Consider the following 24196-nt stretch of genomic DNA (forward strand, 5'->3'; position numbering starts at 1 on the left):
CCTCCCTGCCCATGGCTCTCCCAGCCCGGCCCCTCGCCATGCCTCAGCTGCTTTCTCTCTCGCTTCCTTCACCTGTTCTGGACGTTTCTGGGAGGGGAACCACCCAGCAGCTGCCCTGGTGTCTGCCCACCTCTTTCCAAAGGGGACTGGGTTTTGTCCTGGGTGTCTTGGACATAGAACTTCGCTTCTGCCACACCGAAACCCCAGATGGATTCCCGAGGAGATGGGATCGTGGAGGCCCCTTGAGTGGATAGGGGCCCAATGTCGGGGCCGAGACCCCTGTTCCTGTGGGGACACTCCGGCCTGACCCCAAACACCACACGGCTGCTTCCTCCCGGGGCCCGCACACACCAGGGCAAGGCAGAGAGCTGGAAGACACACCACACACGGCCAACGCATCACTCACCACCCAAGGCCAGAGAAAGCTTTCCCCGGCCTCCGGTCCCAACCAGGCTCCACGTGACCGGGTCCCACAACAACACAGACCGAAAGCTGGGGGCGGATAGGCACGCGGGGAACATACATCAGTGATGCGGGAGCTCCCGGGGGAGGCCTCTAGCAGAGGAAACCCTCTGGAGGTAGCGCGGGTCCCTCTCAGATCGGCAGGTGTCTGGCCCGGGGACCAGCAGCCCTGGGGAGAACGGGAGGACACGGAGGTCCAGGGCAGGTCCCCGGAGAGAAGGGGGACGGGCACCCCTGTCTGGGACAACAGTGGGCAGCGCCCTTCCCAGGCCGCAGGGGCACCCAGCACCTAGCAGTGCTCGACCTGGGACTCAGCCCGGAAACTCCGGCGCGGTGGCTCACGCCCGAAGGAGAGAGCACGGAGAGACAGTGGGGCCAGCTGGGAATGGAACCGCGCTCGTGCCCAAGGACATGGACGCCATCCTCGGTCCCGTCCTCAGGAGAGCGTGTCCTGGAGCTCCTGTCCCAGCGTCGTCCGGGGCACGGGATGCGGGAAGCCCCTCCTGAGACGCCCTCCTGCCCCCCTGCTCCTGGGAACACTCAGAATGATGGGAGGTGGCGGCGGACAGGATCCAGGATGACAGAGGGCCCAGGAGAAGGAAGGGCAGGACGGGGAGGCACAGATGCACGTGCCCTGAGCCACCGTCCAGGGTCCGGACTGGGACGCCCTCGGACCTCCCTCCAAGCAGGACTCCTGATGGATGCGCCGCACTTCTGTGCGTTCACGGCCTCCCTCCCAGATTCCGTCCGTCCGTCTGTCCGTCCATCCGTCCGTCCCGCCCTCCAGACCTTCCTCTTCTTTCCCTCCCTCCTCCCCTCCCCCTCCCCCAGCCTGACTCCTTCCCCCCTCCCTCGTCCAGCAGAGGATCTGGGCCCGCAGCTGGGAACTGAGCACGGCAGCTTCATCCGGGAGCACCCCCCAACCACGTGGTCCCTGTCCCCGTGGCACTCACGGTCACTGTGGGAGCTGACGGCTGTCGTCTTCCCTGTCTCCTGCCTCTTCTGGGAACCTTCAGGGGCCTCCCCCGCCACGGCCGCCCTCGCCAGGACTCCCCATGCCCCGTGGCCAATTACCTGCATCCCTTCCTCATCCAGGTCCCAGGAAGAGACCAGTGACACCAGTAAGTGAGGTAGTTCTGGGGGTCTTGAGGGTCAATGAGACCATCCGGTGTTTTTGCCTGGGGAAGCTCCTGTCCCCTGAACCCTCAGTCTAATGTCTCTACTGGGCCGGGGGACATGCCTGAACAACCCGTGGCTCTACTGGCAGAGATCGCCAACCTGATCTGTGCACACCTGCAGAGACCCCGGCCACATCGTGAAGAATCCCTGGAAACAGGAGGCATCTCAGTGACAGCTGTCCTGGGAGGTCCATATTCTAGCTGCCTGAGGGAGGACTGAGCCCCAGAGCAGCATCCTCAAGGAAGACCAGAGAGAGCCCTAGCAATCTGCATACTCCTGGCTCCGTGTGAGGCCTCACATACATGCAGAGGAGACATGAGAAGGTTGGGAAAGCGGTCCATCCAGGGCAGCTTGGTAAATGGTGACCACTTTGAACGTGCTCCCATACCTACACCCAGATCCACTGGCGAGTAACAGATGCCTTCCTGCCTGAAGGTGTTTGAATCCAACATCTACATAAGCTCTCTCCGATCACCAGGAAGCCAGAACCCAAAGTAAAAACAGAATTAATGTAAACCATGTTTAAAGAATTAAAAGAAAGTATGTTGATAAGGACTCACAAATTAAGAAAATAAAGGCACAGGAATTATCCAAAAGAATCTAATGGGAAGTTTGACGTTGAAGTGCACTGTAGCGTCTTTGGAAGATTTACTGGGAGAGCGCAAGAGGACGCCTGAGATGGCCGAGAAAGGAATCTGCACATTCAGAGCAAACTGAAGGGGGAGCAAGAGAAATCCTCTGATCTGAAACGCAGAACAAAATGAAGAAAAAGGAGCAGAGGATCCAGGCTGCAGAATACCGTCCGGCACAGCTACCCTCCCAGCCCGAGAGAGAGGAAGCAGAAATTATGGAGCCAACTCTCTCTGTAACACAAAAGAAGACAGTAGAGAGGAACCGAAGACTAAAACGACAGGAGACACAGAGTGAACGGATAGCGGAGGGGCAGGCACAAACCCAGCCACTGGGTGTTACATGCAACTGATGAATCACTGAACTCTACCTCGGAAACTAGTAGTACGCTATCAGTTAATTAATTAAATTCAAATAAAAGAAAACTGCCAGCTATTTTAGCAGCAAAAAAAAATTTTTTTTAATTCATTCCACTAAATGTAAACAGGTTAAATGCTTCAATCAAAAAGCAAACACTATCAGACTGGATGGAAAATACCATCCAGCTCCATGATCTACAAGAGAAACGCTGCAGATTCAAGTCACAAGGAGGTTAAAATAACATGATGGAAAAAGAGACACCATGCAAAGAGTGAGCATGAGAGCTGAAGAAGTTTTATTAAAATCAGAAAAATAGACTTCAAGAGAACAGAAATTTTACTAGAGACAAAGAGAGATATTTCATCACAAATGAACCATGAGTCTTCAGAAAGATAAAATAATTATAGATGTCTATGCATTCAACAACAGGGCCTTCCAAATTCATGCAGGTTCTAGCCAGTACACTATGATAAGAAACAAAAACAAAAGAAAACGACAAAAAACAAGCTGCAAAGCCAAAACCAAAAATGAGAAAAGAAAGAGATCAAAGTTCCCAGTTGGAAAGGAAGGAGTGAAACAGTCTCCTCATAAACAGCATGATTCTGGGTAGAAGATTCCTGGGAATCAACAAGAACCTGTACAAATCAATGAAGGAGTTTGCACGGTCTCAGGATACAAGATCAACACGCAGGCTTCCATTGTGTTTGCACTGACCAGCAATCAACAACCTGCAAATGAAAGCAAGACGACAATTCCAATTGCAACAACCCCCAAAAGAATAACATGCTTAGAAATAACTTCAACAAAAGAAGCCCAAGATTTGTGCACTGACCTATAAAACAGTGCCAAGAGCTCAGATGTTATAAGAAGATGGGGAGGTGTTCTGGGCTCATGGATCAGAAGACTCAGGATTGTCAGGATGACCAATCTCCCAAAACCAAGAGATAGAGTTGATTCAATCACTGAGAAAATCCAAGTGGGATTTGGGGGTTGTTGTGTGTTTTCTTTTCTTTAACATACAAACTGATCTTGAAATATACATGGGATTGCAAGGGACCTGAGTAGGCAAAACATGCTTGAAAAAGAACAATGTTGGAGATCCTCCACTTCTCATTTTAGAACCTCCTTTGAAACCGCAGCAATCAGGGGTGATGGCACACTGCTGTAAGGATAGACATGTAGGTCCATGAAATAAGTTGGAGCACCCAGTAAGAAGTCCAGGTATTTATGGCTCATTGATTTGGACAAGGTGCCAAGACAATTCACCAGTGATAGAGGAACATTTCCTACTAATTCTCCTGGGATAATTGCGTAACCACTGGCAAAAAGATTAATTTTTTTGCACCTCAGAGCATATGAAAAGTAACCCAAGATAGAGCCTAAAGCTGAAGGCGAGAGCTAAAGCTATAAAAGCTCGAGAAAAAAGAAAAACCACAGGAGAAAATCTTCATGATCTTAGGTTGGCCAGATTTCTTAGATATACACCAAAAGCATGATCCATTTAAAATATGACAAATTGGACGATCAAAATTAAAAAATTTTGTGTTTCAAAAAACACCATTGTATCTGTAATACCTAAGAAGCTTTCTTAAAAGGTTAAACTATTAAAAAATAAAAAACCTTGAGTAATAATAATAATGAAGAAGGAGAAACCATAAAAATGAACAGCTCACCTAAAAAAATGGGTAAAAGATTTGATATGCATTTCATCCAGGAAGATACACGAATGGCCGAAAGCACGTGAAAAATGACTTGACATCATTAGTCATCAGGGAAACAAATCAAAATCGCGGTAAGAACCTCCTCACACCTACAGAATGGCATCAGTCAGAGACTGGGCACTAACAGGTCTTATCAAGGATGGGGCGGGGGGGAAAGCAGGACCACCGTATGTTGTGAGCAGGAATGTGAAACAGTACAGGCACCACAGAAACACCCCGGAAGTTTTCCCAATAATTAAAGAGTCGCTGGATGAGCCCGGAGCCCGCTCCTCGCGCCACACGAACCCAGGAGAACCGCGGAGAGACGTCCATGCAGAGTCCTTTACAGCAACGCTGCCAGCAGTGTCATCACAAGGGAGCGCCCCAGATGCCCATCAGCTGGGGAACGCAGAGACAAAATGCGGTCTGTCCACGTGATGGAACAGAACGGTATTCAGCCATAAAGAGGAACAGAGCACCAGCACCCCACGATGGCGGTGAGTCTTGAAGACATGATGCTGAATAAGAGAGATGGAGCACCCAAGGCACCTGCTGGGAGATTCCCCTTTTATGAAACGCCCAGGAGAGAAAAATGTGTAGTGCCGAGTGCTGGTTTTCCAGGGCTGGGCGGTGGGGGGGGGGCGGGTCCTGGAGATTGAGGTGTGAGGGCAGGAGGGACCTTTCTGGAGAGGTGGAAATGTTCTAAAACTAGATTTTGCAGAAGGCTGCACAACCCTGAAATGTGGGAAAACCATCCAACGGAACCATCGCATCTGGATGAACATCAGCCGTGAGAGGCCGTGAGAGGTACGTGTCGACAGAGCTGCCGGAAGGCGGTGTGACCTCCGCGCCGTTCTGTCCCTTGACGGAGGCAGAGGAAGGAGAAAGAACCGGGAAACAGTTCCCAAACCAACTCGGCAGTCGGATCAGAATGTTGCCGCCACCGGGCCCGGGGCAGATTTCCAGGGGAGACGCGTCCCTGAGAGCCCCAGCTTAGTCACCAAACCCACAGAGTCCTGGCAGCCTCTCCACTGTCACCAGCCACAGCTCCCCCTTCCCCCAAAACAGAACAAAATCAAGACAAAGAGAGAAGTCCCTGCTCTCTTCAGCCTCCAGGAACGTGAGAACCACTGCACTGACCCTGGGAAGTCCCCAAGTCACCAGGCCCGTCCCCCTGCGGTCAGAGCTGGGGGCTGCAGGTCCGGCACCGGCCCACTTCCCCATGGTGTGGCCAAGCCCGCTGAAGCCCACATGCACGTGGATATTGATGTTGGCTTTCCGCATGCGGGGTGGACCACGTAATTGCCTGGTGTTCACTTCCCCGCGGCGTGGCCAAGCCCGCTGAAGCGATGTGGACACGGATATTGATGTTGGCCTTCCGCGTGCACGGTGGACTGCGTAATTGTTTGAGAGCGAGGACTTTGGAGACAGGCACAGGCCGTCTCTGGAGTCTGAAAGGTCAGCTGTTCTAGTTTTAGAACACATCCTGCTGCTTTGTCCGCAAGCCTACTTCCTCGTCGCTAGAATCCAGGGATGCCAAGCCGTGCAGAGCCCCCATCTCACCAGAGCCGACCTCTCACAGTCCAGCACCTGCCTGGCCTTGACGCTGGCGCCACCGTCACCCACACCTCCCCCCACCACCTTCGCCATCCGCCACCCACGGCTGGATCAACCTGGCCGTGCTTCGGCTCGCGTGGCCGGAGTCTAAGCTGAGGCCACTGAGAGCCTGGGAGCTTTCCATGTCTACTGCAGGGTCCACAGGGTTGTCTCATCCTGGCAGGGCTCCTGCTGTGGCTCTCAGACATCTTCTGTCTGTCTCTGCCCACGTCTCGCCGACTGTTTCCAGAGGATGGGGTCCCTGAGATCAGCCAGACCCACCATGGGGCGGGGAGAGCAGTCAGTGCCCGTGGGAACAGCTGTTGAGCGACCTCGCTAAAGGGCCCCAAGGGCTTCATGGAGCCCCTAACGTCCCACACTCACATTGCTCCTGGGTCCCCACAGCCTGATGGCACTGTTAGCACTTCTCACTGGTCTCTCTGAAACCTCAGAAAACCAGAAACGATGTGTTCGATACCCATGAAGAAATACCCAGCTGCCCCCCAGGGCCACGGGGTTGCGGACCAGATGCAGAGCAAATGAATAGGGGAGAAATCGTGGTGACAGTATGGTTATCCCCAAATTAATGTTGTACCTAACGGCAAACCTGTTTTGGGGGGAGGGTGTGAGTCATAGGCAATTTACCTATCTTCTTAAAAGGATAAAATTACAATACAGATATATTTGCTTCTATTGGGGGCAAATGACCTTTTTTTAAAATTCTGATTCTGCGGTTGGCCCACGATCAACACGGATTTGAAGTACATGGGTTCTCTTACACCCAAATCCTTCTCAGTAAACGCGGCCGGGGCTGTAAATGCATTCCTCTGCCTCGGGATTTTCCTACCAACATTCTCTTTCCTGTAGCTCCCGTATGATAAGCACAGCCTGTGACGCGCAGGACACACCACCTGTGAGTCAGTCGACGTTTGATCGGTACGCCTTCCGGAAAACTGCGCACTATTAGGAGTTTGGTTCCGAGGGCCTCCAGAGGTAAATGTGGCTATTGGGCTACACCAGGGGTGAGGTCAGGGTCCCTTACCCCTGCGTCGTTCAGGAGTCCAAGACACAAAAAGCAGAAAGTGCTAAAAATTCACAAGTGGGAGTTAAAATCTCCCTTGGTCAGCCCCACCCCGAGGACAGTGTTTCCATTTTCGGTTTATGGTGCGGCCACCCGGCATGTGGTTACATCCAAGGGCTCAAAAGCCAGCACAAGAGAGAAAGGAAGAAGAGACTCCAGGGTGTGGGTATTCAAACCCCCCGTCCCTGGAGCGGTCCCGTGGGAGCCCCAGTCTGCACCAGCCTCTGAGGTCCCCACCCCCGCTCTGGCCTCACCATCCCTTCCATGAAAGGGGACAAGAGTCACGGCTCCTCCAAGGTCAAGGCCAGTGGCCCCCATGTGCCTCCCTGAAAGCTGCCCGGTGCTCTTGGTGTGAGCGAAGCTTTCGTGTTTGCCGGTGAGGGAGGCTATGATTTTCGGTGGGGCACGTGGAAGTCGTGTTAGTGGTAGAACAGGGACATGCTCTTGGAACATCGCCCGCGTGGGTGGTAAAGAAATTCTGGACGCTGTTGGCTGCCAGGCGCCCTAGGGAGGGACTGCGGGCGGCACGGGTGCCGGGGGACGGCGACGGGACCATCGCTGCCTCGTCAGTGGGCGCTGGCGGCGACAGCAGGTCCCTGCGCTGCTCATGTGTGAACTCTGCCTCCCCCGGGTCTTCAGTAAATTCCGATCTCCAAAAAGCCCGGCAGGACCATGTGTGGTTCCAGACCCTGTGGTCATCTCCTGGTTTCTTTATGGCCCCCATGCCTCCCGTGAGACTTGCCAAGCGGCTGATGTCCTAAGTATTGACCTACCTCTCTGAGCTTTCGCCGAACAGGACTTCCTGAGCAGAGCTGTGGTGTCCGGCCGCAGAGAGGAGCCTCGCGGCGCTCAGCGGGCGTGTGGGCAGAAGAGCAGGTGCTCGGGTCCCAGGACAGAGAATACGGCCTCCCGCACTCGGCGCCTGGCCTCGGGGCCCTCCTGGGTCGTCTCCAGCGACCCCCCAGTAGCTGGGGTGCGGGGCGGCAGCGCGGGAGGCCCTCGGGGTAGAGGCCAGGGCCTGGTTCTGCCCTGCTGGGCCCAAGAGCCCCGGGGGCACACAGGGGTGGTCTCCCTCAGGGGCTCCAGCTCGTGGCACCTCCCTTCCGGCTGCTCCCGGGCCTGACTCCGGGTCGCTAGGGAAAGTGCCCGGACAGTCGTCCTGTAGTTCAGAGGGTGTTTGGGGCACTTATTGGGCTGAACCTCAGGCCCCCTGCTCCGAGCCCTTCCCAGCTGCGGAGGGAGGGGTCCAGGCCCCTAGGAGGAAGCCTGGCTAAGAGGTTAGCGTGTCCATCATGAGCCCCCTGCACTGGCCGCGGACAGAGCCCATGCTGCCCAAGGCCCATCTGGCAGGACCCAAGGGCTGACCGCCTCGGGGAGGCTGCCATGGCTCCGGGACAGCACCTGTGATCCCCTTCTCGGGTGAGGGGGTGAGGAGCTGTGCGGAGCTCCTTGTGCTGGGGGGAGGGGGAGAGAGAGGTTGGCGAGTCCATGTCCGCTGGCATCGACCTAGTTGCCAAGAGAGGAGGACACGGATCTGAGGTGGCCCCAGGCACACACCTGTTCGTGTGACATTCACGGTGACACAGAGCAAACCAGTGGAACAAAGGGGTCCTGTGTTCAGAAAAGCCAGGCACCCAGCAGGAGCTCAAGGAAGAGGAAGAGCTAGATCGCAAACACAGCCGACCTTTCCTGCAGGCGGCCCCCTGGCAAACACAGGGCCCTCGGGCTGCCTGGCTGCTCCCTGGGGCTCTGAGGTCAAGTGCGGCTCAGCTCCAGCGGGCTGCCGCCGGGCCAAGGCCCCTTCTGGCCCGGGTCCTGAAGAAGCGCGAGAGCCAGATAATGGAGGAGGTGGAGTGGAGCCGACCTGGGGACGAGGCTCCTTCGGGGCACGACCGTCAGCTGCGGCGCGCAGCCCCGTGTGGACGCTGCGGCCAGCCCCTTCCTCCCCAAGAGAGGGTGGCCGTCCTGGGCTTCGCGGGATGGCAGAGGCCAGAGGGACACCGGGAGGAAGATGGACAGCCCAGAAGGCGGGGTTTGTGGGGTCGATTGCAGGGCCCCGGGGGCCAGTCAGGTGACTAGGAGGTTCAGCGGAGACAAACGCGCCCAGACCGGACGGAGAGCAGAAAGAAGGCAAAGTCTGAACCTCAACCACACATGAAAACAGGTACTTGTGTGGAGCGCGGAAAAGCATTAAAAACGCTAAGTTTGACAAACCTCTGAGATCTGAGAAATCTGAGAAAAACCGTACAGTCTGATTAGCTCCTGCCTGCACACCCCGTGAAACGGCGGCGTCCGCTGTCTGATAGCCACTGGCCCCGACGGCTGCTTCCTCAGACACCGACTTCCTCCTGTTTCCCGTAAGAGAAAGAGACGTCGGCCTCGGCCCCAGCAAGGGGCACCGGACCCCCATCTCACGCCCGTCGGCCGGGGTGCGCGGTGCTCGGTCCCGTCCAGCACCGACGTGCTCTCTGGGGACCGCTGGCCGGCGCGGCACGTCAGCGAGGCCTGACCGAGTCCACCTGCGGCGCTCACCGTCCAAAGAGCGTGGGTGTGGGAAGCGCCCGGCGGTTTCCGACAGCGAGGGCTTGTGTGGAGACGGACCGTCCGCAGGAAGGGAACGCTGTTTCCCGGCGTCTCAGCGCAGGGCGCAGACAAAGCTGCCACACACCCGGGCCAGGCTGCCTGGAGCTGAGCTTGCCCCTCATCCGAGACCCATCCGCTCACCTTGGCGCGGTGACCCGCAGCCGACGGTCCTAGGGGGACGCCAGGGCACCAGCACAGAGGGCAGTAGGAATCCTCCCAAAAGCCGTGACAACCCTGGGAAGCCAGCCACAGCCCTACACACTCAAGTGACCGTCCCGCCGTCCCACTGAGCCCCAGACACTGCTGGCCACTGTCCGTGGCCCCACCGTGGGGCGGCGGTGCACGCCAGCGGCCTGGATGATAATTCCCACGCACCACATGCTGGTGATGCGTACCCTGACGGGGCGCTGCGGCCAGATTTCCTTTGCTCCACACCCTGCGTCTCACCGGAGCGCCCCTCATGCCCCTGCAGCCCCCAGGCGCCCCAACGCCCAGCGCCCCTCGCACCCTTTGCCCAGTGCATGGAGACGGGCCGTCCAAGGGAAAGGCCTAGTCCCTGGTCCCCGTGGGCCGGGCATCATACAGAAGCATCGCATGTGCCCATGCTGTAAGCCTGTTCCTCTGCTCTGGTTGCCTTTAACCGCCATTTGTACTTTTATGGCATTTCTCGTGACCCCAGGACCTACCTCCAGGTCATCACGGTACTAGCTCAACTTTTCTTTTCGGGTCGCCAAAGCCTTGCTTTCCATAATGACGCCTCGCCGTCTGCCTGGAGCGCGTGCGTGCGTGTGAGCGCGTGGTGTGAGGCAGGGACGTCGGCCTCCGAACCTTGTCCCTGCGGGCGGACTCCGTCCAGCCCCGCCCCCGCACGGACCTTCTCGCTGCGCTTCCCACCCCGCTCAGTTCTGGTCCTGGGCTGTCTCCTCGATTTTCAGGGTCCGTCGGGGCAGCCCAGCGACAACACCCCACTCTCCTCGAAGCTGCGGCCCCTCCGGGGGTGCTGAGCCCCGCCCGCGCAGGGGCTCCCTCTGCTCACCGCTCGAGCGTCTCCTGAGCCCCAATCTGAGCGCCTGTCGCCGTCTCATCCCGATGCTGTTTAATTGCTTTTCTCGTTTTGCTCACCCGTCTGGCGGAAAGTTTGTGGTCATGCACTGTTCCCAAACAACCAGCTTTAACCATTTAAAAAATATTCTCGTTGTGTTCTTTATAACGTCTTGGCTTCTCGTTTCTCTAGGCTGCTGGCATTACTGCTGGATTTAAATGCGCAGCTCACAGGTTTCTGTCGTTCCGCGGCTGTTTGAGAAAGGCAGGCGGCGCCCGGGGTGGCTTCCGTGGTTGCCCACCGAGGGCACAGGCCGGCGATGCCCTCTCAGAGCTCGGAGGCGGGGAGCCCAGGATCGCGACGCCCGTGGATTCGGGGTCTCCTCCCTGGCCGAGGTCTTCTCGCCGCGCCCTCACCTGCTGGAAGGGGTGAGGCTGGGCTCTGGGTCTCTCGGCAAGGTCAGGACAAGGTCAGGAACCCTGTCTGTGGAGGCCCCTTCCTCAGGACCTACTTACCCCTAAACCCCACCTCCTCGCCCATCTCACTGGGACTAGGAGCCCAGCGGAGAAACCCGCGGGGCCGCACACATCCCGCACACAAGCTCTCGGGACGCCCGGCTGTTTGCAGCGCCGCTGCAAGTCCTATATTTAACCCGCGATTTCCTCCTCGAAGCATGAGCCGGGGGAGGGCTGGGCTGCGGGTGGCCTTTGCACACCGCAGTGCTCCCCGGCTCCAGAAAGGGGGGCGCCTGGTATTTCCCACGTTACCTGGGACGTGGGCCATTTTCCTGACTCTTCTGGGCGCATTTTAACGGAAAGGAAGTCTTCAATGGCCGGGGCAGGGTCTTCGGACGCACGGATGATGTCCTTCTGGTCTGGCGTCTTCTGCGTTGCTGTGCGCTTTTAAACCTGGGACCTCTGCGCCTGGGGCTGCCTTATCGTCTCCCACTGGGACCGTGGGTTCGCCAAGAGCCCCAGGTTCTTCCCGCTGGTTTCACTGCTTGCGTTTCGACACGGCCGGCTTTCGATTTCTTCACTGTTCTGCCTTCTTGCTAGACTGCTCCCTGCGCTGTTTTTCTATTGGTCCCTTTTTGTCCCGACGCAATGCTTCTGACCTTACATTGTGTTTGGTCCTGGCCCCTGGGGGGCTCAGTGGGTTAAGCCTCTGCCTTCGGTTGAGGTCATGGTCACAGGGTCTTGGGATCGAGCCCCCCATCGGGCTCCCTGCTCAGCGGGTGCCTGCTTCCCCCTCTCCCTCTGCTGCTTCCTCTGCCCGTGCTCTCTCTCTCTCTCTCTCTGAAATAAATAAATAAAATCTTTTTAAATAATTGTGTTTGGTTTGCCCTGCTCTGCCGTGATGTGCGGGGAATCCGAGATGACATCGTCCGATCGCAGGCGGCTGGTCTCCCTCTCTCTGTAGGCGGGTTCTCTCCCATCCTGATAACATGTGTGCGTGCGCACGGTGTCCTGTGTGCGCGTGTGCATGTGATGCCATGTGCGTGATGTCCTGTGTGCGTATGTGCTGTGATGTCATGTGTGCACGTCTGCTTGTGATGCCTTGTGCGCGCATGGTGTCATGTGTGCGTGTGTACTTGTGGTGTCACGTGTGCATATGTGCACGTGTGTGTGTGCGCGTGCTGTCACGTGTGCTACACACCTATCTCCGCCCATCGCGGTTCTCCCCTTCTACTGCGGATCGATTCTGCTGTGTACACACAGCAGACAGGCTAGCTCAAGCTGCCCGCTCGGCCGGAGTGTAGATGAACTCCTTAAATTCACGCGGAAGTTCCCTTCTCGATGCTGAATTCAAGGTTAGGGAGCCTGCCCGGGATGCAGGAGGGTCACTGAGACCAAGCCCACAGCCCCCGGTCTGACCTGCACCCTTTCTCGGGCAGCCAGCACGTCGGCCCCGCCGGTGGGGACGGAGGCGGCACGCCCTGGCACTTCCTGCGACCCCTGCCGGCCTCCCTCACAGAGCACCCCCGCCCCCGGCACTCAGACTCGCTTCCCCCCCAGATAAGATCTGCAACTCTGTCCTCTGGCCAGTGGCCCTTCTCTGATGGTCCGTGGCGGTTAACAAGATTTGTTCGGTCTGACAATAATGACATTTTATCCGCTCCACTGCAGAACTGGCCGCTGTTGGTGGCCAGGAGGGGAGTGGCCGGCCGTCTGTGCCAGGTCTCCTGGGGGCCCTGGGCCGAGGGGTATAAAGGCCACTGTGTGAAGAGTGGGCACAGCCTGTCTGAGCCCCAGCGAGCGACCTGCTGGCAGCCACGAGCCCAGGCCGAGAGATGGCGACCCTGCTGCTGACCGTTGGGCTCAGCCTCATTGCTGTCCTGCGGGCCCAGGACCCCCCAGCCTCAGAAGAGTACCCCGTAGATGTGAGGCTCCGATGGGGCAGGGGGTGCTAGAGGGGGCTCAGGGAAAGGGGAGACGTTGGAGGGTCAGGCACTAACCCCTGTCCCTGAGGGAATGGTCAGAGCCAAAGGGGTCTGTGCCAGATGGTCCCCAGGGGACAGGGGGCCCTGGAGAAGGCTGGCCGCAGGTGGGTCTGGGAAGGGCACGGGGCATTTTCTGGGGAGGGTGATGGGCTGAGAAATCCTCGTGTCTCCAGCCCTGGGGGGGTGGGGAGAGCCTGGGGCTGCAGAGCAGGACGGGGACCCCGGAGGGGGGCGGCCTGAGCCCTGAGGAAAGGGAACCTTCTCCAGTTGTCAGGGAAATGGTACCTGAAGGCCATGACTGCAGACCAGGACCTGCCCGAGATTACACCCGAGTCAGTGACTCCCATGATCCTCACAGTCCTGGACGGGGGTGACCTGGAAGCCGAGATCACCATGCTGTAAGTGCAGCCCAGGGGCCTGTGGCCGCCCCCAGCCCCCCCCTCCACATGCCGGAGAGCCAGCATCTGGGTGGGACGAGCAGGGCAGGCTGGTGCCCTCATAATCCTCGTAATCCCGCCTCACACTCAGCACTGGGCAGCGTTGGGGGACCCTGCCATGGGGGCTGCCTCACTGTCGAGGCCACGGATTAAGGGGAAAGCCCCCAAGGGCCAGAGTGGCTGATTGAGACTGCGATGGCCCCGTCTCCTCCCCTGGGGGGAGCCCTGGGGAGTTGCCCCACGCGGCATGTGGGTCCAGCAGGGACTTAGGGTGGGCGCATCCCCACGTGGACCCTGTGTTCTAGGATAAACGGTCAGTGCCAGGACATGGAAGTGGTCCTGCAGAAAACTTCTGAGCCCGGCAGATACACGGCCTGTGAGTCCTGGAGGTCGGCCAGGCCTTGCCCACCCCACCCTCCACAGACAGAAGGCTTCCCGCCTGAGAAGTCTGCTCCTATCTGACCCCTTAAATCATCTGTCTCCTCTCATGAGCCAAACTGCCCTACAGACATGGACGGGCCCCAGTTCTAGGGACACATTTGTCTCCAGGAGGGACGGGCCTGTCCAGGGACTTCCGGTGACGGCTGTGCCCATGTCTGGGGCCAAGAACACAGCCATGTTTGGAGGTCAGGGGGCTGAGTGCCCCGTGCCCCAAGCTCTTCAGACCCCAGAGCCCAAGACTTCTCTGGGACCCACGTGAGGGGTGCGGGGTGTGGGGACTCGGGGCAGGGTGGGGAGCCCAAGAGAGCGCGTGGGGGCTGGGCGGTCTGCCCAGCCGAGCCTGAGTGAGCAGCGGGTTCTTTCTGGAGAATCCTGTGGCTCTTCCCGGACGTGTGCTGCTGTCCTCCCACAGACAACGGCAAGCGGGTCGTGTACATCCGGCCGTCGCCGGCGAAGGACCACTATGTCCTTTACTGTAGCGGCGACTTCCACGGGAAGCAGGTCCAAATGGCCAAGCTCGTGGGTAAGGGTCCCACATCCCTGCAGACGCTCCCCCTCCCCTCGGTGCCTTCCAGCCTCCCTCCGGCTGCCCTCACTCCCACTCCTGGGCCTCGGGACCTGGGTGCACAGCCCGGGTCCCTGCCGTGGGAGCCCAGCGGGAGCAGAGAACTGCTGTGGGCACAGGGACTCCCGTGTCAGGATTGGCCCGGGGCGGGGGGCGGGGGGCAGCTCCACCTCCTCCCTGGGGCCCAGACCTCCAAGTGCATGGGGTCCTGCCTGGGAAGGGAACGCCTCTGGGGCGGGGCAGGACCGCAGCTGCTCCCCTCCAGGGACGTGCCCAGGCGCGTTCCTCCGTCCCCGCTTGATGCTCACAGCAGCCCGGCTCCCCTCCTGGCCCAGGGCCCTCGGTGCCACCCCCACGCGGGTGTGCGGGCTCCCGCCCAGGCTGCGGTGGAGATGCCTCCCGGGTGTGCCCCTCAGCCTCGTGTCTCCTGGTTCTCCCGACAGGAAGGGACCCCGAGACCAACCAGGAGGCCCTGGAGAACTTTCAGAAGTTCGTAAAAGCCAAAGGACTCAACCAGGACATCTTGGAACCCACACAGAGCGGTAGGAAGGAAGCCCGCCCAGTTGCCCTCCCACCCGCCCCAACAGTGGGACCATCAGCTGATGCTTTCGGAGAACACATGGCATCTGACTGTGGCTTTGCTCTCTCCGGGGCTGGCTGACACACTGGCCGGTGAGGGCCTGGGGTGCTGACGGGTTCCCCGGGATCTCCTGGATCATGTGCGTCTCCTTTTTTCCCACAGAAACTTGTTCTTCAAGAGGAGACTAGGGTAAGTGGACAGTGGCCGGGGACACATGCAAAAATGGCCTTGGAGCCCGTGGGCTCTCAGGAGGCACGTGGTCTGCCCCCAACCCTGGGTCCCACCTGGGCCAGACAGACACGGCCACCAGCCCGGGGGGCATCGCCTGCATCTGCTTCCTAGAGCAGCCCCCGACCCCAGCAGCTGGAAAACCCCTTCTGAGCGGTCGTGCCACGGGGTGATGTGCAGCCGGGCGACGGGCCTCCCGACAGGCCCCAGGGTGTGAAATCCCTCCTCATCCCAAAACGGTCATTGTGACTCTGTTCACACGATGAGTTGCTTCAAAGATCCAGAAATACGGCGTGTGTGTGTGGGATGCTGCACATCTCCTGGGTCCTTCCCTGGCTGTGTGTCAGGAGTTTTGGGGACCCCCCCAGTTGCTGTCAGAGCCAGAATCGAGAACCGCATCCCGGCTCCTCCTCTGCCCCTCCCCCAGGAGGGCAGACACCTTGTCGCAGGCTCACACTCCGGCTGGGAGCCTCGGGGAAGCCCACGGGAAGCTTCTCCTTCCTCTGCTCAGACGGGCTCTGCAGCCCCCGCGAGCCCACCCCGGCACCCCGTGCGGCAGCCCCCGCCCCCGGCCTCACGACACCCCTCCTTCCCAGGGCAGGAGGCACAACCATCCACTCCGGCAGCCCCGGGACAGCAGCCCCAGGACCCTCCGTCCTGCAGGACGTGGAAGGAACCACGCCCCGGGGACCCGGGCCCGCTCCACCCCTCCTGCCAGACCCGCTCCCCGCCCCCTGGCCCTCCGCCCCACTCCTGTGTCCACATAAAGGGTTTCTGCAGTCCCTGGTGGCTCTGTCTGTCTGTGGGGTCCCTCGGGTGGGCAAGCCAGGGCGGGAGGAGGCAAGGGCCCACCAATGTCCTGGTTCTCGGTGGCAGGGCCGCCATCCAGCGGGCAGAGGGGGGCGGCTGCGGCTCTGCCGGGGGGTCCCATGGAGGCTTTTCTGCAGGACTGACGCCCACGCAGCTCAGCTTCTGGGTTGTCTGTGGTCAGGGGAGGGGCTTGATCCACGGAGCTACCCAAGTAAGGCTTGTCAGGCTTAGAACAAAGGGAAGCCTCGGCTCAGGTCTGGGTGTGCAGAGTCCCCTGGGCCCTTGGCATTGGTCCTGTATCCGAGCAGCCTGCACGGGGCAGCAGGAAGGTGGGAGGGGCCAGCAGCTCAGGTCAGGGTATGGCTGGGGTCTGGGCCATGTCGAGGCCAGGGAAGCCGGCCCCTGCTTCTCGGGCTGATCCACTGGAGCTCCTGCCCTCCCTGGTGCGGCTCGAAGCTGGTCGCTCGGGTCCGGGCAGGTTTGGGAAGGCGAGTTACGCCCCCGGGGCAGAAGAACCACAGGGATCTGTTCAGACGCCTTTGCAGGTTCCTGGTGTTTTTTAGACTCGATCTCCGATGGCCCAACACGACACAGTGAGACACAGTGACACTTGGACATGAGAGCGAGAGCGCCCGGCTATGAGGCTCTGAACGCGGAGGGCTGTTGGGCAGGACCAGGCAGGGGCCGCGCCGGGGACGGGGTCCCAGGGGCTGGTGATTTCCCCCTAATGCACGTGGAGCGGGGTGAGCCGGCGTTTCCGGGCTCCCTGTGTGGACCGGCTGCTGACACAACCTGGGGGGCCTTGGGGTAATTGGGCTGCGCAGCCGAGGGCCTCCTTGGAGCGGACACTCCCGACACCCAGTCCGGGTCCAGTCGCCAGGCTCCCAGGTCCCCTGTGGCAGGTGCACGGACACCCAGTCCAGGCTCCGAGGTCCCCTGTGGCGGTGCACAGGTTTCAGAGTAATGTTTCCCCTTCATGACTCCTGTGGGGCCACGGGAGTCAGCTCAGAGCCTGGAGGGCAGTTGGAGTATGGGGTGTTCGACCTTCCGTCAGTGAGGGCACTGAATGGACACGAATGCCAGTGCACTGTCCCTCCAGGCAAGCGTCACTGCACTTCCGTGGTGGCTCACAGAGCGTCTCCGGACCAGCCTGGGGCTCGGTTGTGTCTAAGCCCCCACCCCCGTCTCAGCCTCTCCACTTCCTCCCGCATGGTGGGCAGCACCAGACAGACACTGGGACCCAGTCCTTGTCCCAGGCCCTCGTCCCAGGGCACCTGGGGAGAACATTAGTTTAGATGTCCCTCGTAAGTCCCCATGTGCCTCTGGTAGCCCGGCTGTCCCAGCGGGCGGCGTGAGGACGAAGGGCGTGCTGCCAAACACAGCATCTCGCCAAGGCTCGGGCTTGGAGGGACGTCCACTCACAGAGAGTGACAGGTGCGTCGGGCTCCAGCACGGGGTCCCGAGCCTGTGCCCTCAGACTGGCCAGGCCGACGGAGCCAACTCTGCCCGGACTCAGCCAGGCACCTGGCGTCACCTCCATGGGACCTTCCCCGAGCTGGGGTCTGACCAGAGCCTCCCGCAGCACCGCCAGAGCCTTGCCAAGACCCCCGAGCTCTGTCCCGGGGGCAGCAGGGCTGGGCCTGCTTTCTGGGGGTTGAGGGACATTTTGGAAGTGGGGGTGTCCCTCAGGCTGGTGGTGAAGAAAGAAAAAAACACACGGCCAGGTCTCAGGGCATCTGAGAGACCAGAGGATCCACAGGAACCCCCCCCCCCCAGTGCCACCACCCATTCCCATCCATTTCTGGCTCACTCAGCATCTCGGCGGAGCTGTCTGGGGCCACAGCATGCGGGCTCTCCCGAAATGCAGAAACCTTACGGCCGCGCGCACCCCTTCCCCCCAACTCCCCGTGGGGGCCCGCTGGCCAAACAGAGGCACCTAGAGGGGCCGAAAGGGCAAAGCAGAGCTTCCTGTTCCCCTACCTGCCCCCCACTCATGGGGCCCCGACCGCCACCCGGACGCGGCCCGGCCCGGAGCCCCCACACCGCCGCGTGACCCCTTCCCAGCGTTTTCACTTCGGCTTCTCTCCGGGGAGGGTAGCGGCTGTGCGAGTCCGGGCGGGCTCCTGCTTTCTTTCCAGCCTTTACGGACCTCAGCCCACCGGCTTCTGCCCCCGGGGGTCCCTGATGAGCGCCGACGCCTACCTGACCTCGTGTCCCCGTGTGCCGCGTACCGCGTCTCTCTGACGGTCTCCGGTTTCTCTGCGCGTTTGGTCCCTCTCTCTATAAAACGAAATAAATAAAATCTTCAGAAAAGGAGCGTATGGACTTTACCCTTTTAAACAGGCATTTACCGGGGCGCCTGGGTGGCTCAGTGGGTTAAGCCGCTGCCTTCGGCTCAGGTCATGATCTCAGGGTCCTGGGATCAAGCCCCGCATTGGGCTCTCTGCTCGGCGGGGAACCTGCTTCCCCCCACCCCCGCGCCTGCCTTTCTGCTTGCTTGTGATCTCTCTCTGTCAGGTAAATAAAATCTTTAAAAATAAATAAATAAACAAACAGGCATTTACCTCGTCTGGAGCCCAGCTTCACCCTGAGGTCCCTGCACGGCGGGTTAGCCCTGTCGCCCCTACGGGGCGGCTCCACGTCCGCAGGGCTCATGTTTCAGGGTGAGCCCCAGATTCGAACCTTCCGCCTGCGGTACTTGGGGCTCTGACTCCCTGGCTCCTTTCTTTCCAGGATTTCTCCCTTCCCTTTCTGGCCGCCACGATGGCCCTGTCCCCTGATCCCCTGGTTCTCAAGCCGGGAGAGGCACGGCGTTTCTGTGGGAGACCAGGCCTGTCTTCGGGACAGAAGCAGCGTGACCTTCCTCCCGGTGCTGACCGACCTCCCTCGGAGCGCTGTTTCCACACTTTGTCCAGCGTTAACCCCGCGCCCCCGGGGGACAGCAGGAGGTGGAGCGCGGGCAGCGGGTGAAGGACCAGCACTTGACAATCCCAACAGAAGAGGGCGTGCGGAGCTGAGAAAGGGCCGCTGTCCCCAAATCCTCGCGGGGTCCTCGGAGTGCTGGGAAATTTGACCCGGCTTTATGAGGCGAAGACAGAATGTGGGCGTCCCAGGCGGGGTTCCTGGGGCGTGCAGTCTGCTCATGCCCCCCAGGTTGGCGGGGGTCGGTGGAGGGCTAGCGCAGGGCACGAGTGGCCGGCAGTCCTGCGGTACCCCGGCTGCTTGGGGTGTGCTCCTGCCCCCAGGAGAGCCCAGCGGGGGCTCAGAGGGACTCTTAGTCGGGCAAGATGCCTGAGGCCCCGCGTCACTGCGTCCCTGCCTCTCCCCCATGCCTCAGACACCCAGATAGCCACCCACCCAGGTCGCCGCTCCTCTCTCTCGGCTCCAGGCCGACACTGGTCCTGGCGAGCTGGGGGACTTGCTGCCGCTGGGTAGAGCAGAAGGGGGCTCCCGGGGGCTCCCCTGCTGGCGCCGCCCTACCCGGGGACAGCCATGACGAAAGCCTCAGACCCAGGCGCTTGGGACCCCCAGAGACCAGCGTAGGGATGGCCCCTCCGGCAAGTGGCCTAGAGAATGAAGGGAACCCAGAATGAAGCTGGTTCCCGGGAAGCCATTGCCACCGCAAGGCCTGACGCTCGACCCGCTGCCCTCGCACGTGGGATCCAAGTGCAGGCCTGTGGGCGGAGCGCGGCCGGGAGGGCGCCCAGCCCGGGGTCTGCCTCCTCCCCTGCTCCTCTCTCCTTTCCCGGAGACACCTGGCAGCAAGCAAGACACCCAGCAGCCTTCACCCACGGGCGGCTTTCTGGAGAGTTCCACGGGTACCCCAACCCACCAGCCCCAAGCCCGGCGAATGTCTCTCCCCTCCAGCGGAGTCTGCCTCCCGTGGTGTCTGCTCCTGGACGCGGTCCCGGGCCTCAGCCCCGGGGGGACCCACTGGTCCTCTCTGATGTCCGTCCTTTAAGTCCCCCTCCCTACGGCCAGTTACGAATTCTTCACGTTGAGCTGGGCGTGGGCTCTCTCTCCCGAATCCCGACCCACTGACGCGGGACCCTTCCTTTCATGCTGAAAGCGGTTCTGGAAGGGGCGCCTGGGGGGCCCCGTGGGTGAAGCTTCTGCCTCAGGCTCCGGCCATGACCCCGGGTCCTGGGACGCACTCCCACGTGGGGCTCCGGGCTCCGCGCAGAGCCTGCTTCTCCCTCTCCCACTCCCCCTGCTTGTGCTCGCTCTCTCGCTGTGTCTCTCTCTCTCAAATACATAAATAAAATCTTTAAATAAGTAAATAAGCAAGAGTAGCTCCGGGATCGCAGCCTCCCTGGACGGCCCACAGGGCAGGCCTCAGTCCGTGTTGGAGGACGCCCCCGGCGGCCCGAGGCGATGTGACAGTCCAGCCTCTGGAAGCCCAGGCAGACGGGTGACTCGCACACAATTCAACACTGAGGCCGGCCCTCTGAGCCCCTCAGAATCAACATCACACGGCGCCTTGGCCGAGGGTTCCCGGGACTGGGAAGCCAGGTGCTCCCGCAGGGCAAGAGGAGCTGCTCCTGCTCAGGGAGGGGCCCCCGTCCTCGCCTTCACCTGGACCGGGGCTCCCGTCCGCATCCCAACCGTGGGTGTCGCAGGCCACTCCTTCGTCATCTCCCCGACTCTCGCAGGACAGACCTGGCAAGGTTTGAGTTCCACCCCTGGCGCACTCCCACAGCCCACGGCATTGCGCTGGGGTCCGGAGTCAGGCCCCTGTGTCCCGAGGCTGCTGGAGGTCACAGCGCTGCTAAGGCCCTTACAGAAGATCTCTACTGACCTGAACCCCGGGGTTCGACGGTGCCTTTCAGAAAGCTGCCGTCAGCCGGCCACCTGTCCCACAGGGTCCCCAAAACCTCGCTTCCAGCAGGGGCCGTGTCCCAGCTGTCACCTCGTGCCCCACGCCGGCAGGGCCCTGTCTGCCACCGACAAAGCGGCTTTCCTTGTGTTCTGGGCAAACACGAGCACACACGTGGGGAAACCGCCACCAGAGTCCTCGCAGCCGGAGGGACTGGAGGAATGACACTGGGCGCACCGTGCGCTCGGCACTGGCGGGGAGGGTGTTGAGGAGGCAGGTTCCCCGGTGGGGCTGGGGGCGCGTGGTGGCCCTTGTCCGCCTCCACCGGCAGCATTTTCACATACAGGCCTGCGAACGTCCACTCACGCATAGATTTGCGTAGCCACCAGCGTAGTCGGGACGTAGAGCCGTGCCAGGCCCTGACACTACGGGCAAAGCCTCTCTCCTGCGGCCTCCCCCGCCCCCAGCAACACACTGATCTCTTCTCCAGCGGCTCTACCTTGTCCAGAAGTCACGGAAACGCAGTCGGGGTGCCAGTGAGGCTGGCTGCCCTCGCTCTGCAGCCCACCCGCTGTCGGCTTGGTCCACTCCTCACTCCGTTTCCTGTCATTTCGCACGTGGAGGGGCCGTGGTCTGTCCGACCGGCTCGAGGGGAAGGCCCCGGGGGCATAGCTGGCTCTTAGCCGTCATGATTAGAACTGCCATACACGTTTGCAGACACGCAGCTCCGGGTGTTCATTCCTGCTACATACAGAGCTGGGAAAGGTCGCCCCGTTGTACGGGAGAGTCGAACCGGATTTGTCAGAGATCGCCGAGCCACTCCCCAGAGCAGCTGCGGAAGAGGGTCCCGCTCCGTGTCGCACACTCCAGTCGTGAAGCGCGTCTCCTGGACGGTGTGGCTGACCCCGTTCGTGGCCAGTGGCACCGCACCCCAGCTCCAGGGCCCTTTGCTACCCAGATGTTCGCTTCGGGGAAATGTCTGTTCAAGTGTTTTGCTCATTTTTATCGGGTTGTTTGCTTTTTTACTGCTGAGGTTTGAGATTGTTTCAAATGTGTGCTTTTCCAGATTATGAAATTTACAACTGTTTTTCCCAGCACATAGCTTTTTATTTTTTCTTTCATTCTTTTAACAACTGACTTTGTAGAGCAGAAGTTTTGGGTTTTTATGACCTCCAATTCACTGCTCTGTCCTTAACGCACAATGCTTTGTGCGCTGCATCTAAGAGTGCTTTGCCTGACACCAGCTCCTGAGAATTTCTCTTGAATTATGTTACACTGAGGCCTGTGATCGATGTAGCCACTTTCGTAAAGGAAGGCATGAGGCTTACGTCAAGGCTCCTTTATTTGCGTGTGTCTGTTCGATCGTTCCAGAACATTTGTCAAACAATAAACTGGCCCAATTACGTGGCCCCAAGTCTGAACTCTCTGTTCTGCTCCACTGATGTGTGTGTCCTTCCCCAACAGCCACATCACACCCACAATTATAAGCGTGTGCGTCAGGTGACGCCCACCTGGAGGGCTGGCCCACCGTCCTCCGTGGCCTGCCAGCGTCCCCCAGGGCCCCAGAGTCCCAGCAAACCTCAGCTGGGCTGTGGACACGCGCTGCCTCTCGGGCCCCTTGGTGCCCTTGTGAGGGTCAGTGCCAAAGTCTCTGCAGAGCTGGGACATCCAGGGGTCTAGGGGACCCCTGTCCTCTCTGTGATGTGGTGGGGCAGGGATCGCACCTGCCCCTGGCAGAAGCTCAGCACACACAGGGAACAGGAGAGCCTTTCTCGAAGCCTGGACATGCCTCCTGGTCTTGGGCCTAAAAGGGCATTGGGCCCTCCCCTTCCCCATCCTGGGGAGGGCCGGGCTGTGCTCCAGAACAACTTCCGGGGGGCAATTACCAGGGTAATTACAGTGACACGTTCAGTTCCATCACCCAGCAGAGAGCATGTGGGGGAGGGGCTCTGATGCACAAGGACACCTTCATGAGGCCCGGAAACACCCGCCTGCGGCCCTGGCCTCCTGCTGCGGTCAGCTCTGGGCTGCACGACACACGCTCCAAGCCCGGGACCTGCCCTGGCCCTGGAAGGAGCACAGGGTCCTTACTCAGAGGTCAATGGGGGCTCGACCACAGGGTCCAGGCTTTGGTGTCTGAGCCTCTCAGCTGGCTGCGTGAATCGGGGGCAGTGGGGCTGCCCCCCCAGGGCTGTGGGTCAGACCCCATGAGGGAGGGGAGCACTCAGCAGGTGGACCTGGGGCCGCCGGGGGAAGGACGGGGCTCCTCGGGGCTCAGCTCCTCCCTGCCCTGCGGGGGGGTCCCGGGGCAGGCGCAACACGTGAGAAGACAAAGACACGCGCAGGTCCCTGCAGAGAGGGAACATGGCGTGCTGGGCTGGAGGGCGACCCCCAAACCATACGCTCGCCTGGAGCCTAGAGCCTGATTCGGAAACAGGGTCTTCGCAGAGGTGATCGACTGTCACAGACCATGAAGTCCAGTCAGCCTGGACCCGGGCTCTACACCCCAGGGCCGGTACCCAGAGGAGAGATGTGGGTCACAGGACAGAAGCCGCAGAACTCAGCAGAGAGCTGGGGCCTCCAGGAGCTGGGAGAGTCAGCAGGGACCCCCGACCCCACTCTGCCCCACTACCTCCTTGAGGCCTTACCGGGGGGTGAACCTCAGTCCAGTGACACCTTGCTCTCAGACTTCTGCGCACCCAGCCTGGGAGTAACTAAGTTTCCGGGCTCTGAGTACCAAGCCTGGGGTACTTTTTCACAGTAGCCCCAGAGGAAGCACAGAAGTGTCCCACAGACCCAGCAGGACGGGAGGAAGGCGACATTCCCATAGCGCATCCGGGGCCTCTCCCCAGGGAGGCATGGTTGCAGCTGAGCTCTGAATCCCAAAATAGGGCTCTTTAGGGGACGATCCAGGGTGCAACGCAGCAGGTCCGGGAGCTGCAGCTTCGGGGGCCCCCAAGGAGGTGAGGGCAGGCCTGAGCAGACTGTGGGTGGCCCAGGATGAGCTGAGGGGCGACACTGTTGGTTTTCTGCCTGAGGCTCCCATTCAGAGAGCTCTGCCCCCCCATTCCGTGAGCCTCCTGCTACAAATCACGCCCCACTGGGAATGTGTGACCCTGGGAACACAGGGGCCTGAGGGCTTAATGAGCTGTTATTCCAAACCCTAGGCCCTCCCTGCCAGCTGGCCATGGATCCCAGGTGGTCTGTGCCAAGTCCCTGGGGACCCGGGGCCAGGGTATAAAGGGC

The 24196-nt window shown here is 60.2% G+C and overlaps 1 protein-coding gene and 1 long non-coding RNA gene across 2 annotated transcripts; one reads left to right on the forward strand and one right to left on the reverse strand.

The window, feature by feature from the left end:
• Window positions 1–304: 304 nt before the first annotated feature.
• Window positions 305–23699, reverse strand: LOC116570599. Its single transcript, XR_004277486.1, has 3 exons — window positions 23688–23699; window positions 13466–13469; window positions 305–492 (listed from the first exon to the last, which is right to left on the reverse strand). It is a non-coding gene; the product is annotated as an uncharacterized LOC116570599 (long non-coding RNA).
• LOC116570598 (major allergen Can f 1-like) lies at window positions 12924–16096 on the forward strand. Its single transcript, XM_032307884.1, has 7 exons — window positions 12924–13013; window positions 13341–13471; window positions 13816–13886; window positions 14364–14474; window positions 14960–15058; window positions 15259–15285; window positions 15921–16096. Exons 1-6 carry the CDS (start codon window positions 12924–12926, stop codon window positions 15282–15284), a joined length of 528 nt encoding a protein of 175 aa, XP_032163775.1. The 3' UTR covers window position 15285; window positions 15921–16096.
• Window positions 23700–24196: the final 497 nt, after the last annotated feature.

This window comes from Mustela erminea, chromosome 12 (assembly GCF_009829155.1).
Source record: "Mustela erminea isolate mMusErm1 chromosome 12, mMusErm1.Pri, whole genome shotgun sequence".
Classification (NCBI taxonomy): Eukaryota; Metazoa; Chordata; class Mammalia; order Carnivora; family Mustelidae; genus Mustela; species Mustela erminea.

Bases quoted from the DNA above. Each gene is read 5' to 3' on its own strand.
- LOC116570598 (XM_032307884.1), top strand. From the start codon at position 12,924: ATGGCGACCCTGCTGCTGACCGTTGGGCTCAGCCTCATTGCTGTCCTG. The intron at 13,472-13,815 runs GTAAGTGCAGCC...CCTGTGTTCTAG, and splicing joins GAAGCCGAGATCACCATGCT to GATAAACGGTCAGTGCCAGG. The intron at 14,475-14,959 runs GTAAGGGTCCCA...TTCTCCCGACAG, and splicing joins CCAAATGGCCAAGCTCGTGG to GAAGGGACCCCGAGACCAAC.